This window comes from Myiozetetes cayanensis, unplaced genomic scaffold (genome assembly GCF_022539395.1).
Source record: "Myiozetetes cayanensis isolate MyiCay16 unplaced genomic scaffold, myiCay2020 scf1, whole genome shotgun sequence".
NCBI lineage: Eukaryota > Metazoa > Chordata > Aves > Passeriformes > Tyrannidae > Myiozetetes > Myiozetetes cayanensis.
The window spans coordinates 50779146-50794412 of record NW_026086604.1 but is presented as its reverse complement, the minus strand read 5'-3'; the positions used below and the strand labels follow the sequence as shown (position 1 = coordinate 50794412).

At 44.0% G+C, this 15267-nt stretch overlaps 1 protein-coding gene across 1 annotated transcript in view; it reads left to right on the top strand.

Annotated features, from left to right (window-relative positions):
- Window positions 1–9574, top strand: part of APCDD1 (APC down-regulated 1) — a 30086-nt gene extending 20512 nt beyond the window's left edge. The window contains exons 4-5 of the mRNA XM_050319592.1: window positions 3083–3404; window positions 5480–9574. Coding sequence (XP_050175549.1) covers window positions 3083–3404; window positions 5480–5928 — 771 coding nt within the window. The 3' untranslated portion in view covers window positions 5929–9574. The remainder of the gene's footprint in view (window positions 1–3082; window positions 3405–5479) is intronic.
- Window positions 9575–15267: the final 5693 nt, after the last annotated feature.

Below are 15267 nucleotides of genomic sequence, written 5' to 3'. Positions count from 1 at the left end.
GTTTTAATGGCGTAGAAGAGAGATGAAACTTAAGAATCGCTGCTAGAAGAACAGCAAAAAGAACTTCTATGCTTGATAGTCCTTTCTGGTTCAAAAAAAAAAAAAAAATAGCTTTTGCAAACAGGATTGATTACCAGATCTTCATCTTGTCCATCCACTAGACCTGAGAAACAGCAGAGGAATTCCATAGCCAAGGGCTGACCAAGAAAGACAACAGGCTGAGTTTCTGTTTGGTTTTCTTCAGATTTTGAACAAGGGCAAGAGAAATCACTGGTTTCCAGGTTAAATTGCCTTGGCTCAAGAATTGTTTTTGGAAGACAGGCTCCTGAGAAGAAGATGTGAATATAAACCAAACCACCATACTGCTCTGCCAGGGTCTCCTCTGGGAGATAATAAAACCTTTCAAATTTACTTCAATAGAGAAGGGACTGTAGCAGAAATTGTCTCGTACTATTGACCGATTCAGCTTATATAAGCTATGTTTAAGTTTATAACACTGTCTTTGCCTCACTTTCTGGCTTCACTTTATGTGAGTGGGGCAATCACAGCTGTAAAGTCACTGTCATCTGTGCAGTTTATAAGCCTTTAATGTGTTAGGGAGGAGTGACACCAGTCTGCCTCATGGCAGGACAGCCACACTGGAGAAACGAGTGGTTAATAGGCACTGGCATCTTCCACAGAGCAATCCCTTGGCCTGGATCTCTGCAGGTGTCCATGCAAGGCAGTGGTGGCATCTTTTGGATGTTGATGTCCAGGAAGGAAAAGCATTATTTCTGTTAAAATTCAAAATTACTTTTAGAATATAAATCTATGCTAACTTCACCAGTTGTGTTACATTACTCAATTAAATGTTCTTTGTATTTCACTAAGGTACTGATAGCCCTTGCACCTGCTTGCAGAATTGAGCTGAAAAAGTGTATCTTAACGTTATTTAAAGAGCTCCACAGTGGGAAAGAAGTGCATCCACTTTAATTGCATGCCAACACATAGTTCCCAGAAAACCATGTATTTTGGGGTGGAAAGATCCTCTGGAGGTTACCTCTGGAGGATGTCCAACATCCTTCCTCTTCAGAGCAGTGCTGTTGGCCAGCACTGGTCCAGATCAACCTGAGCTACACTATTTATAGTTATTTTGCACATAGACCATTATTCTACATCACAGGGATGTAGAACAGTGGACTTTTCATTTATTTCACTTTTGGTGAAAAAACTTAATGACTGTCTGGTCTGGGGTGGAGGCAAATATAACCCCTGTTTAGTATGTGTAAAAGGGATATATTGTGGAAGTTGTATGTTGATTCTCTGAAGCTACCTATGGTCATATCATATTATTGGAGAAACTCAGGTCACAAGTGAAGACTGTGTGAATGTAACCCCTAAAGTGAGCTGTGAGCTGAAGGCAGTGAGTGGAGAAACGGTGACTCCGTAGCAGCTCACATGGACTTTAAAGAGCAATGAATATGAGCGCTTATGTTATGCAGAGATCTCAGAGAGACCTCAAAAAAGAGGGCTTGAAAGGAGCTCAAAGAAAAAGTATTTACATAAATCTCTCTTCCCAATGGCTACATGGTGAGCTTTAGCTCTTAACTCAGTGTGCTCTGAACTGCACCTCAGGAAAACACCTCACAGCTTGAACAAGACAGATGTGAGTAACCCCCCCAGTGCTGTCTCCACAAAGGATCAAGTAGTGCGCTTGAGAGATGAAGGCACAAGCTATCTGTGTGGTCTTTGCCTTTCACTCTGAGTGTAAGCCCGCTTACAGCTCAGAGCGCAGCCCCTCCACACGTCACCAGCTAAGTAGAAGGCCTCTACCATCAAGTCCTGAGATGTAAACAAACAGCACATCACCTACCCAAACACCAGGAACACAGAATCATAGAATCAGAAATGGTTTGAGTTGGAAGAGGACTTAAAGATCATTTAGTTCCAACCCTGCTGCCCTCTAGCACCTTCCACTACCAAGGTGCTCAAAGCCTCATCCAAACTGGCCTTGAACACCTCCAGGGATGAGGAGTCCACAACCTCCCTTGGCAACAACACTGCTTTTCTCTTGAGGGGTTGTTCTTCTTAAGCTAATTATTTGCCATCAATAAAATGAGCTAAAAAATTAGTATCCTAATCCTCAATTGGTCCGTAAAATTTAATTCAAGGCTTAGCAGAGCAGAGACAAAAGCTAATGGTTCTATTGCCACTGAAAAAATGCAAAATACACTTTGAAAACTTAAAGACCAAACTTTTGCCAACAAGACAAAAACCTTACAGAAACAGAAAGAGTTAGCCTTAGGAACAACCTACAGTTCTCTGTAGTTTCTGATGGCAGGAGGCGGAAACCTCAGTGTGAAATTCCCTCCCTTCCTGCCATGGACTTGGAGCCTGCATGCCCCTAGTGAGACATCCCTTGTGCTCATGGATAGGGCTGGGGTACTTGGCTGCTTGAGGCTGCTGCTTGGCCCACAGCAGTGAGCCATCATGGAGCTCAGCAGGCACCACAGACCCTGTTCTGGCTGGAGAGGGTCATAAAGCTTTCAGCATGTCCAGCGGTAACTGGCCATATAGCACACTTCACAAACTTGCATAAGGGTTCAAAAAAGTTGAAAAAAGTTTAAAATCACTGGTAAACTGTTCTCCCAGGCTGCCATCCAAAAAGAAAAATGTCCTTAGGACACCCATGTTTATCTACAGTACCCAAAGTTAACAACTAAAAGGAGGACAGATGCAAAATAAGAGCTCGGCAAATGATTTGATTTCTAAGGCAAGTGTTGCAAAGTCCCTATGATAGTAAATTATTATCTGCCAGCTTCTCCTGTGTTTTGAAGGGTGAAGTCAGCCTTTTCTAGATCCTATAAAAAGCTGAACTAAACTGTTAATTTTAGATAAACGCAGACAAGGAACTTAATCTCTTAAGTGCTTTCCTGCTGTGCAGTCTTACACGTACAAAACCAAAGGTACCACTAACAAGATAAGGAATGACAGTGTATTAAAATGTGGGGCTCGTGTCACTCCAGCACGAAGTGGATGGCCTGATTCATTGCCCTGTATCACAGATAATGCCTAACAAGGGTTTCTCTCTGCTTTGTTTCAGAACCACGACCGCACGTGCATCGCATGCAGAATCATCTACCGGTCGGACGAGCACCACCCTCCCATCTTGCCCCCCAAGGCGGATCTGACCATAGGGCTGCACGGCGAGTGGGTGAGCCAGCGCTGCGAGGTGCGGCCAGAGGTCCTCTTCCTCACCCGGCACTTCATCTTCCACGACAACAACAACACCTGGGAGGGTCACTACTACCACTACTCCGACCCCATCTGCAAGCACCCCACCTTCACCATCTACGCCAAGGGACGCTACAGCCGGGGAGTCCACTCCTCCAAAGTGATGGGTGGCACGGAGTTTGTGTTCAAAGGTAGAGTGACTCGCTACACTGGGGGCAGAGGTAGTCAGGTAGTTATGGACCAGAGCACAGTTTGCTCATAGCGATTTGTTTTCTGAAGGTTTCGTTATGTGATTTTTAGGAGTTCATCATTTTTGGGGAAGTTTTCAGGTGTTGTGTGCCCAGCCAAACTGTACAGCTGCTAGGCATTTGACACCACTGAAGCAATACTCGTTTGAGGCAGAGATCTTTAGGTACAGAACAAGAAAATAAGATTTCACATCACTAAGTTATGGAGTCTTAGTGACGTGAAATCTTATTTCACATAGTGACATTTCTTATGTGGCCAGACTTTAAGCATCTAAGAAAAGTGTCTAAGATTAGATCTGTGTCCTAGGATTCCTTCAGCAGAGAGAAAAAAAAAGGACCTTCAGAAGGCACTTCAGATCTGAAGAGGTATTAATGATTTTCTGTCAAAGACAGATGTAGCAGCACATGTCTTTTTATATGCTTCCAAGGGGCCCTCAAGCAAGTAAGGGTGTCTCTAAAGACAGCTCTGATTATTCTCACCAGAGCAAAGACTAGACATATCTAACCAAAGCCCCTTGAGCACTTTAGAAAGCAGCACTCAGTGGTGATTCCACCCAGGTCCCTGCAGCTGAGAAGCCTTCCTCTGCAAACAGCCCCAAGGCTCCCCGGATAGAAAGAGCTCAGAGGCCTGAACCACTCACACAAACAAACACGGCATCCCACCATGGCACCAGCCCCAGCAAAGCCTCTGGAAGCCTCAAGCACTCTGTAGGCTCTTCTCCTCCTTATTTCAGTCACCATGTGAGAAGCATAAAGCTTCTTGCATGGGTCTAATTTAGGAAAGCATCTATCTATAATAAATAATTTACTAATCTGGGATTTTCATAGGAGGCAGGAGATACCCTTGCCTGTCAGAACTTTTGTTCTTTAGAGCTGCATATGTAGCATGTCCCAGCTGAGCTCCTGGGGTGAAATCCAGCTGGTTTTTGCTTGAATTTATGTTCTGTGCTACGCCAACTTACCTTACAGATCAAGGGCACTAATTTGGTTTTGATAAAACTTGTACATTCAATTTTTAAAAATTACCTTTTACACCATATGGGGCAAATAATGTGACCTGTAGAGCCAGTGAGTCAAATGTCTGTTTATAAAACCTGAGAATAAAACTCCTAACAAATATTGCTATAAAATGACTTGAAAGAATCTGGGATTTTGGTGTGTTGGAAGCCATGAGGGCTACTTATTTGCTTCTGTTTTGGTCAGCAGCAGTCCATTCAGATCCCCTTTTCTTCGTATATTCTTGTGGCAAACGCACACCAGGAAAAATCTCTATTCAATTTCTGTAGGCTCATTCAGTTTGGCTTTTCCCAGCTCTTTTAACTTGGCTGGAAAATAAAAGTTTCTGTGCCTTAAGCTCCTTTGAAATACAGACAGATTAGAACTGAAGAAGCTGCAGCACTCCTACATTTGATACTGCAAGTTGCAGCCTATGTTTAGATATGAGAAAAAACATCTCTCTGTAGGTCAGCAATATTTTATAATTCATGCAAAAAAGAAAATGTATGATGATAGTGCAGCTGTGGTATTTTCCAAGTTTCCTAATTGAAACTAATTATTTCATTAGCTTTACAGGGTAACAGATGTTAAAAAATGATGAAAAATACATGATAAACAGCCCCACTTATGGATTAATACAGATGGTAATAAAACATCAGTAAAGTTTTATTGTTTCCTCTTCTCCCTATCACCAAATATAACCAACTGGGTTTTATCTGTAAAGGATTGTCTGGAACCTATGAAAAGCTCTGCTTAATCTCTGGCTGAGATATGTGGCCGTCAGGTTGTTTTCAGCCGAGTTGGAGGAGTGGGGCTTGTTCTGTGCAAAAAGGAATTTCTGCACAAAGTCAGAGACGTGAAGTGATGCAAATAGATTTGCTGGCCACACCTACAACAGGAAAAATTCATTTAAGAATGAACAAGGGGAGGCAATTTTGATTTAACAGACCCCAATCTGCATGTTGGCTTTGCTTTTGTTTTTGCCCCTCTGCTAATAGCTCCCCTCTCCCTCTCTCTCGCAGTGAATCACATGAAGGTCACTCCGATGGACACATCCACAGCCTCGCTGCTCAACGTCTTCAACGGGAACGAGTGCGGAGCACAGGGATCCTGGCAAGTTGGGGTTCAGCAAGATGTCACCCACACGAACGGCTGCATCGCGCTTGGCATCCGCCTCCCTCACACCGAGTACGAGATCTTCAAAATGGAGCAGGATGCCCGAGGCAGGTACTTGCTGTACAACGGGCAGAGGCCGAGCGACGGCTCCAGCCCCGACCGACCGGAGAAGAGAGCCACCTCCTACCAGATGCCTCTAGTTCAGTGCGCCTCGTCAGTACCCAGATCCGAGGAGTCACCAGAGGAGAACAAAATAAGGCTGTATAGCAGCAGGGCACCGGAAAAATATCCCAGCGCCCCAGCTCTTGCTTTGTTGTTTATTTGTACTGTGTCATATTGGGACATTCTCAGCTAGAAGTGGAAACAACTTATTTTTCGTGACTACAAAGCCAGGATTCCACCAGACTGGGGGTTGTTTTTCTTCCAAAAGAAAGGGACGTTTATTTTCTTGATGCACTTGAATGCCTGAGAACTGTTGTTCTTTTCCTTACTTCCCTCTTCCTCCTCGAATCCCGAACGGCACTCGTTTGATGTTTGTGCTTTGAACTTCATCCAGTCTGATCCCTGGCCTGACATGACTGCACAAAAGTAATTGCACTTTAGGACTGCAGACTTCTTGGGGGAGGGAGGGGGTCTCCTTTTATTTTATTTTTCTTTTAACTGCTGGGATGAACATTCATGATCCTGCTTCAGTCGTCTCTGCCATCCTGCCGCTGTGGTGCTCTTCTCCCCAGCGCCCGGGTTCTCATCAGAATGTAGCTCTGGGGAAGGGCTCGGTGTTGTGCCAGTACTGTGATAGCAGCTTCCCCCTCTGACTTCACAGCTCTGATGTAGATATGTATATAAGGAGGAAACCCACAAAGATTTATCTTGCCATTATCTCACAGCTCATAACACAAAAAGAATCAGCGGATCAACAGCCCTCTGTTCCAAAAGCGCTAAATGGTTAACACCTCTAATTAAAAAAAAAAAAAAAAGAATATTCCAAGTAATTTAAGCTATTTTTACAATCATTAAGTTGTAAAAATAATCAGTGGTTTAATATCTTCTCATTCAGTTTTGTTAGCTGTGTAATTGCTTTGAGGCCTCCCTTTGTAACTAGCAAGCAGTTACAACCAAGCCCCCTCAAAGCCAGCCAGCAGCAGCATTTGTTCTATTGGTTGCACAGAGTGCAGGTAAGCTGCCAGCACAGGGCTACAGGGACAGCTTCTGTTTTCGTATGCCTGAGGCCTTACTCTGCACACTCTGTGTGCAGTATTTGTGTCAGCCAGGTGGGCAAAGTAAAGAAGCAAGTGGGATTAATATGTTCTGCAAACCTACTTAGCGGTATATTTTTAGTGATGTGACCTCATGTAGGAACAGGGAAAAGAGCTGCAGCAGCAAGCACTCCGTGGCCCTTAGGAGAGCAGGAGGGCAGCTGGAAACTGACCCGCAGAGGGAGGGACACTGGCCCAGTCTTACAGAGGGAGGGGAAAGAGATACCCAAATGCAGTCACGTCCTCCCTTTTCTCCTTGCTGAACTCTCCCAACACATACCACGGGTTCATAGAGCTTAAATCAGTATTGGTTTGGGGAGACATTGCTGGGAAATAGGATAGGCACAGCCCTCAGGGAGGGCTCACAACTTTTCCTCAGTGGCAAATACATCCTTTTGTGCACTGACGTGAGTCAGAGCAGACTCTGGAGGCTGTAGGGGAGACATTTAAGGCCAGCGAGGAGTTACAAGTTCATAGCTGAACCATCCTCCCCTTCTTTAATGGGGAGTGAACTTAGGGCATAGCTTAATCTTGCAGCTTTTCAGCTGTGGCTTTTACTAATGTACACATTTTGGTTTACAGGAGGAGCAGGAACCTGTGTAAGAAACGTAAGTAAAAAGGTCATAGCGTTTCTTCACAGTATCAGCAGCTTCTAGTACTGCGTCAGAAAAAGAGCCTTTAATGAGTTATTTTCAGTATGACAGGAAAAGTGAAGGTCTTTCAACTTTACATAGTGAGTCTTCACACTGTCTGCTATAGCAAAAGAATTCCTTGAAAACATGGATGTGAGTTTCCTCAGATCTGGAACACAATCAGTTCACCTCCTTTTGAGACAGCAGGAGGATGGGGAGAAGGAACGGTATCATAGACTTGCTGCCAGGTCAGATCACATCTTCCATAATTTTTCCTCAGGCAAATGAAAAGTCCCAGAAAACTCTTAAAGAGTCAGGAATGAAGCTCAGGTTGGTTCAGTAGTCTCCAGAGAAAGTGTTCATCCATCCACCTGATATCAGATCCTCCTTCAGCCTGTTGGAAGGAGCTGAAGGCCAGCTCACTATGGTGAATTGAGCCCTATGAACAACAACTTTTCTTGATGATTTTCTGCTCTACATAGTCAAACCTACTTGCAGAGCCAGCTCTGGATCAGTTTCTGGTAAAGGGGGGGCATCAGGATCACAGTTTTAACTAGAGAGTCAAGGAGACGTGATGTCTCGAAAAGAGTAGCTAAGAACCAGGATGGGTTTTCTCTAGCTAGACTTGAGTTTTGTAGTCAGCATCCAACTGGGTTACCGAGCTATTACAGTCAAACAAGTCCTTTGAGCATTAGTGTAATTTCTGACTTCTGTTTGAGACCTAGCAGCATGAGTGAATTTATTAAAGAGGATGGGTATGGCATGATGTTCCTTAGATCACAAAGGAAAGCTTCTTCTACCAATGTCGACCATTCCCAGGTTAGGCAGTGCTATCTCTGGATAAATATCAATGGCTAGCAGTTGTCAGACCATGTCCATTCCCTGTGCATGTGCCACACACAACTCAATTCCAGCTAAAATCTGCACGTGCTTGTGATGCAGGACTGAAGCAGAGAGCAAAGGAACTGTTCCACTGCATGATCTTCTCTATTCATTAGGGAAATCATCTACAGGTTGTTAGTGCTATGTGGCTTCTCTGTAAACTGCCTAATGTCAGAAATGTTACAACAGTTTCGAGAGAAAGCACTGTCTAGTTCTTACCTCCAAAAGCACATTCATGTCTCAGCGGTTGTGAATCACAGATGTGCCTAGGTTTTCCAAGGTTTATGGTTAGACTACATACAAATGTGACTCAATACAAATTGTATAATAAATGTTCTCTTTTTTTCCCTGTCATTTAAAGACACTTAAAAAGGAAGTATTTAAAAAGGTCTTCATAATGCATTACAAGAAGTCTGATTGGGCACTCCTACAGTTTATTTGTAGTGTTGACCAAAAACATAATTTTATCATCTGGGTTCTTAGCATGTGCAGGACCAGCTTCCCTCCATGTGCCCATATATTTTTTATTTTTCTGTTAGCCAGTACGAGTCAAGCTGGACAGAGTTGTAAGTCTACAGAGCTCATAGTTTATGTGCCAATCCATACTCTCTGCGAGGCTTCTCCTTGCTTACAGGCACAGAACGAGGAGCTAAAGCTTACCCAATCTTTTGGTTTCATCACACACTAAATTAACTGCTCCACAGTACCATATACACTTGTGACACAATATGTTACATTCATTTTATTTCTCCAGCCTGTGACCTCATGTGCTGGCAGCCCTGGCTGCTGAAGAAGTTAAGCTGCAAGTGGTTTAGCAGTGGAAGACCTACAAGCTGAGTGATTTGTCCCTTGCTGAAATACAGAAGCTTTTGAAAAATGAAAACATTAATGTTGGTATCTTCAGTAATTGCCAATGTTACCAAGACAGGTGAAAACTTTTCCTTCAGTAATATCCTACTCAAGGAGCTACCTGACTGAAGAAATGGTAACCTGAAGAAACTCTTAGGCCAATTGGTTTAACAGGTTCTATTTAAGAAATAGGACAAAAGGGATCAGAAAAGCCAAAACAAGTGCTCTTACTCTGTTTCTATACCATTTATATATTGTGCCTGCTGCCCTGGGGTAAAATGTCATTTCTATTAACAGAAGTCTCTATTTTAAGATATAATGTCTGTCTTGCTTGAGTTGGAGTGTGCTTGCCTAAAGTGCAGGATTTTAAAAGAAAAAGAAATCTTTTTATTTTTGTAAAGTTATAGAAGATATTTTTCTTCTCAACTATGTTCCAGATTAAACTGCTGGGGAAGTTTAAGCACTTGTTAAACTATTGATTGAAATAAAAAAAAGCCTAACTGAAAACTTAAGGATTTCTTTGCGTCTTCTACCCGTTAGTTTCCTGTTCTGTTGACTTTCTACCTGTAAAAACATGATAGGTCCCTCAGAAAGCAACAGCCAAAACCCCATCTGTTGAGTAACTTGGGCTCAGAAAAGATCATTTCCTACTATATACACAGGAAAACACTTTTTTGTTTCAGAACATGTCTGTCACTAGAAACAGCTCTGATGGACACAGCTGTGATGCTTTGGGTTTCACAGCACATCTTCAGGTTCTCTGAATAAAAAGGGGGCTGTAAGTGCTCAGTGAGTAATGATGGTGTTGGCTTGCAGGGAGAGTATGTTCAGAGCAGCTGTGTCAGCACAAAAGGTACGGTTCAACAGAATCCACGTGTTTTTCATAAATGAGATGTAAATGAACAAACCAGTATTGTTGCTCTGCTATTGCATCTCAGTTGCTTTAAGGGCTGTGGCCTTGAGGGGGAAGGAGCACGGAGGGATTTGAAAGGACGCTTTTCTTGAAAGAAAAACCTGAAATGAACTGTGAAGGGAAAGCGAGCCATACCAAAAGCATCTTTCCTAAGTGCTTTGCAGTTTCACACAGAGGGTGAAATGCAGTCAGTGAGCCTTGCACTGCCACCATCAAAAGCTTTATAACTGACCAGTTTCTGAGTTTTTACAAGTGACTCAGGAGATCCCTGAAAGATGAGCTCTGTTTTCAGGAAGCATGCCCTAAATTACAAGGTACTCCAAGTGCAGTAGCCACAGCCACAGAAGAAATGGCCTCCCTTCCACACAAAGCGGTGAGCATTGATGTCCAGGCAATTTATTGCAAGATGATGCAAGCTTCTACTTGGCATAATTTACTCAGTCCTGACACAACAGGGAAGACCACATAATAAAAACCAGCACCACTCATTCCAGTTCATTCAGGTTCATTAATTTTCCATCGTTTTCTGTCTTCCTACAAGTATTTTTTTCCTTCTAGTCTTCTCCCCTAGTGCAATCCCTGTTGGTTTTTTTCACTGCCATTGCTACCAGCAATAAATAAGAATAAAGAACTCCACTTTTGAATCAGGCAGAGACCAACACAGCTTTGAGGAATCAAACCTCACTCAAGTCCTTTAATAGCCAAGGTAGCTGTTGGCCTGAGCAATTATTTATCAGGCACCTTCTGCCCATCCATCTTCTTTGCAAGTCTGTTCCAAGGTGTGGGACCAGTCCATCAGATGGATTCTAGCTATGGCACTACCAAGGCCTAAGGACAGTAATGAATTCCTGGGTGTCATCCAATGATGGGAACTGCCCATGATCACCACCTCAAAGCAGACAGGCACAATTCCCAACATCCTCTCCCATGAGGACCACAGTGGTCCTTGTCTGCTGACATTTCCAAGACAGTCAGTTGGACACTGAGAAAGAAAACTGCGGAGGGTAGTGCTGTTTTCAAATAAATAAAAGAAAAAAGTTGGGAGAAAAAAGTTTACACTTGAAGATGTTGGGCATTAGGTCTCCTAGATTAACTCTGCTGAATTCTGCAATTTCACACACAGAAGAAAATCCAGGATCAAACCTACATACTTTCATCCAGAGGACAGACGCTTGCTGTACAGACACACGCATCATGAATTTGTTTAAATAAATGCCCAACTACTGGATCACTTTACTTTTAGCACCAACCAAAAACCGACAGAAATAATCAAAATGAGGTATGGGCATCAGCTTTATTAACTGCCCTATATGAGACCCCACCTGGAGTGCTGCATCCAGCTCAGCACAAGACATAGACCTGTAAGAGCAGGTCAAGAGGAGGGCCAAAGATAAGATCAGAGGCTGGAGCACCTCACTTATGAGGAAACGCTGAGAGATTTGGCAGTGTTCAGCTTGGAGAAGGCTCCAAGGACACCCAACTGCAGCCTCTCAGCACCTAAAAGTGGCATATAAGAATAATGGGGACAAACTTTTTAGCAAGAACTGTTGTGCTAGGACAAGGGGTAATGGTTTTAAACTTTGAAAGAGAGTCGATTTAGATTGGGTATTAGGAAGAAATTCTTTATTGTCAGGGTAGTGAGGCGCTGGAACAGGTTGCCAAGAGAAGGTGTGGATGTCACACCCCTGCAAGTGTTCAAGGCCAGGCTGGGTGGGGCTTTGAGCAACCTGGTCTGGTGGAACGCGACCGTGGCAGAGGGGTTGGAACAAGATGATAAGTTTAAGGTCCTTCCCAACCCCAGCCATTCTAGGGTTCTCTAAGGCATTGCTGGAAACAACCGCATCTTCCAACAAGCACGATTAACAGTCTCAGCGCTACAAACAAGAGACACCCCGAGCCCCCAGACGCTCCGCCGCAAAGAGGGGCCCCCCGGGTTGGCTCTCGGGGTGGTGGGAGCGGGAAGGAGGCCCGTGGGCCCGGCCGGGAGCGGGAAGGAGGCCCGTGGGTCCGCCCGGGAGCGGCGAGGGCCGGGGACGCAGCTCCATCTGGCGGCTGGAAACTGCGGAACGCCGCTCCTCCTTCCAGCCGTACCCCCCGCCGAAATCCGCCCGGGACGCGGTCACGGGGGAGCCCAAACTCAGCCAGGTCGTGAGGCTCTGACCCCTTCGTCGAGAACAGTGAGCGGCAGCAGAGCCCAAGGTAAGCACAGGCTCATCGTGCTGCCCCCCTCGGGATGGTTATAGCGATTAACTCGGAGCACTTGAGAGGGGAGAGCGGAAAGACACCCCCAGCTCTCACGAAGGGATCATCAGAGCCTGAGTAATGTACAAGATGTACAAGTAATGTACAATTAATGTACAAGAGAGACATGGAACTCCTGGAGTGCGTCCAGTGGAGGGCTACAAAAGGACTGGATCAAAGGACTGGAGCATCTCTCTTATGAGGAAAGACTGAGGGAACTGGAACTGTTCAACCTCAAGAAGAGATAATTGAGTAGGAAACCACATCAGTGCCTAAAGAGGGAGTGCCAAGAGAATGGAGCCAGGCTCTTCTCAGGGGCTCCAAGCAGTAGGACAAGAGGCAATGGGCAGAAACTGATGCTTAAGAAGTTAGTTCCATCTGGACATGAGGAAGAAACTTCTTTACTGTGTGACTGTGCACTGCAAGAGATCGGCAATAGAGGTTATGGAGTCTCCCTCACTGGAGATATTCAAGAAGTGTCTGGACACAATCCTGTGCCATGTGCTCTGGGATGATCCTGCTTGAGCAGGATTGGACCATTGTGGTCCCTTCCAACCTGACCCATTCTGTGATTCCGTAACTGGGCAAATTAACAGAAAATGTGTATGAGTAATGAAGCCAGTTTCTCTATGGAGGCCATGGGTTTAGCACACAGAAAATAAAACATTAATCTGTTGAAGACACTTTACAAATCTTCCCTTCCACTCCTTACCAGAGGGGCGCACCATCCATGGGAGCAGTAGTGATGAAAGAAATCACAGGAATTACACTCAGAAAAAGTGAAGTTACCCTTGAAAGAGCTAGGAAATGCCAAAATGAAGTCTTGCCCCCAGCCTTAACTGAAGCCCCTCCTGCATGCCCAGTGTCATCCAATCAGGGCAAAACTTGAACTTACACAGTATGCACTAAAGGAATCCCTTCTCTATACTCTGTAAAGGATACAGGGGACATGACTGCATGGTCTTAGTTGTAGCAACCATTTCTGCCTTTTCCGTAGAAGGAGAAAACTGTAAACCTCGCATTTCCCGTTTATACATATTCCACATCTGTCCAAAAATGTATATGTAGGTGGTGGCAACTGAAAATTGTAACTATATACACATTATAGCTCATATGGAAGTACTTTATCCAGGGAATTACCAAAACTTTTAATAAGGAGTGTCACACACTCACTAAAACTAAGAGCAACATAAACTCTCGAATACACTAAATATGCACTGAATTTTGACAGATACACTATAATTTTAAAATATATTTAAAATATATTTAAAATTTTTACATTATTATTGTTTCGCCCAGTTATATGAGCAAGTGCTTTATTTTCCATGATTCTAACCAGAACTAAGAGATATCTATGCATATTTAGTGACATGGAATGGAACATACAGGACTTAGAGACTGAAAAGAATCTCTTAGAAAAGTAGTTTAATTTCTAAAAATCTAGATTCAAATTTCTTAAACGCAAAATTTCTTTTGCATTGACAGCAGAGATCTTTAGACTTCACAAAAGCAGTAGCAACTGTTTCTGGATGCTGGAAGTTCACCTTGTGTCAGCATCCTCCTGCCTAAGCCTCCTGTTTCTCTTTGAAGGTCTCAACACTTGCAGAGGCTCAGAGTGCATTTCAGATGTGTTTTGAACAGCATGGTGCCCATTTGGCAAGAAGGAAGGAGGGAAGGAAGATGGATCTCTGTACTCAGTCACCTTCAAAATTAGCAATTTTAAAGTAAGTCAAAAATTGAAGGAAGAAAACAGATAAGAGGCAACTGAAGCAATTACAAACACATGACACTGCGTGAAGTCCCACAGTAACCAGCCTGCTGTAACCACCACCAGCTCACATACTGGCACACAGGGACCTAAGAAAGATTTGTGTTCACAAATCAGATGTAAATATGGATGTACACAGACACACCCAATGCTTTTGCACAACCCCACTGTCACACACCTGACCACAGGGCAGTCAGTGTTTGTGTAGCTCACCCAACAAGCCGCACGCTGTGTGCCGGAGGGCTCTGGTCGTGTGCTGCTCTTCTCTGCTGCTCCCTCACAGCAGAGCCAAGGAAAGCAAGAGGTCCCCTCCATACACTGCTGGTTACCTTGCTGAAAATGTTCATGTTTACTTTTTACTGGCTGCTTCATTTCTAAACCTCTAGTTCCACAAATGCAATTTCTACACAGCATTAGAAGTGGACTTAGAAATCTACAATTCACCTTTTATATGGAAAAAAAAAAAAAAGAAAGAAAGAAAAGCACTGGTCTACAAGAAGTTTTGAGCTCAGTTATGGTTACTCTGAACATCAAACTTGTACCATCTGTTTGTAGTCATTCAATTAGTGTTTCTGAAGCACCTGAACAGAGCAGATGGGAGAAGTGAGGATGCATACATGCAGAGTTATACTTTCTACCAATTTTTAGCATTTTTCACTTGTTACTTCGCAGTTTTCTTGCATCACCCCTTCCTGCCCGCCCCGGGTAGATCAAACTCCACACCCACCCTCACATGCCCTCCATGAGCTTACACTGGTGACAGCTCTAGCTCCCACTGTGACTGATAACCTGCTCCCTGGTAACCTGCTCATCTCTCACCCACATTGCTGACAAGTGCTGGGCTACCACAGGCAGCTGCCAGGCTGTTTCATCTATGCCCATGCTGGCAGCTTGGCAAGGATGCCAGCACTAACTGGTCCAACAGCAGCAAGCAGGACACACATCTTTCCAGTTCACCATGCAGGCTTGCCCAGGATGGGGGCCTCAATTTAAATGTCTTTCATCTGAGCTCTAATTTCCCTTTAATTGGAGGTAATTGGTATCTGTGAAACACACACCTCTCTATCAAATGTGGCTCGAATTAGATTTCAAATCCACACAGGGAGCAGCAGCACAAAGATGCCATAATCACATAAACCTTGTCTCTTGAAGT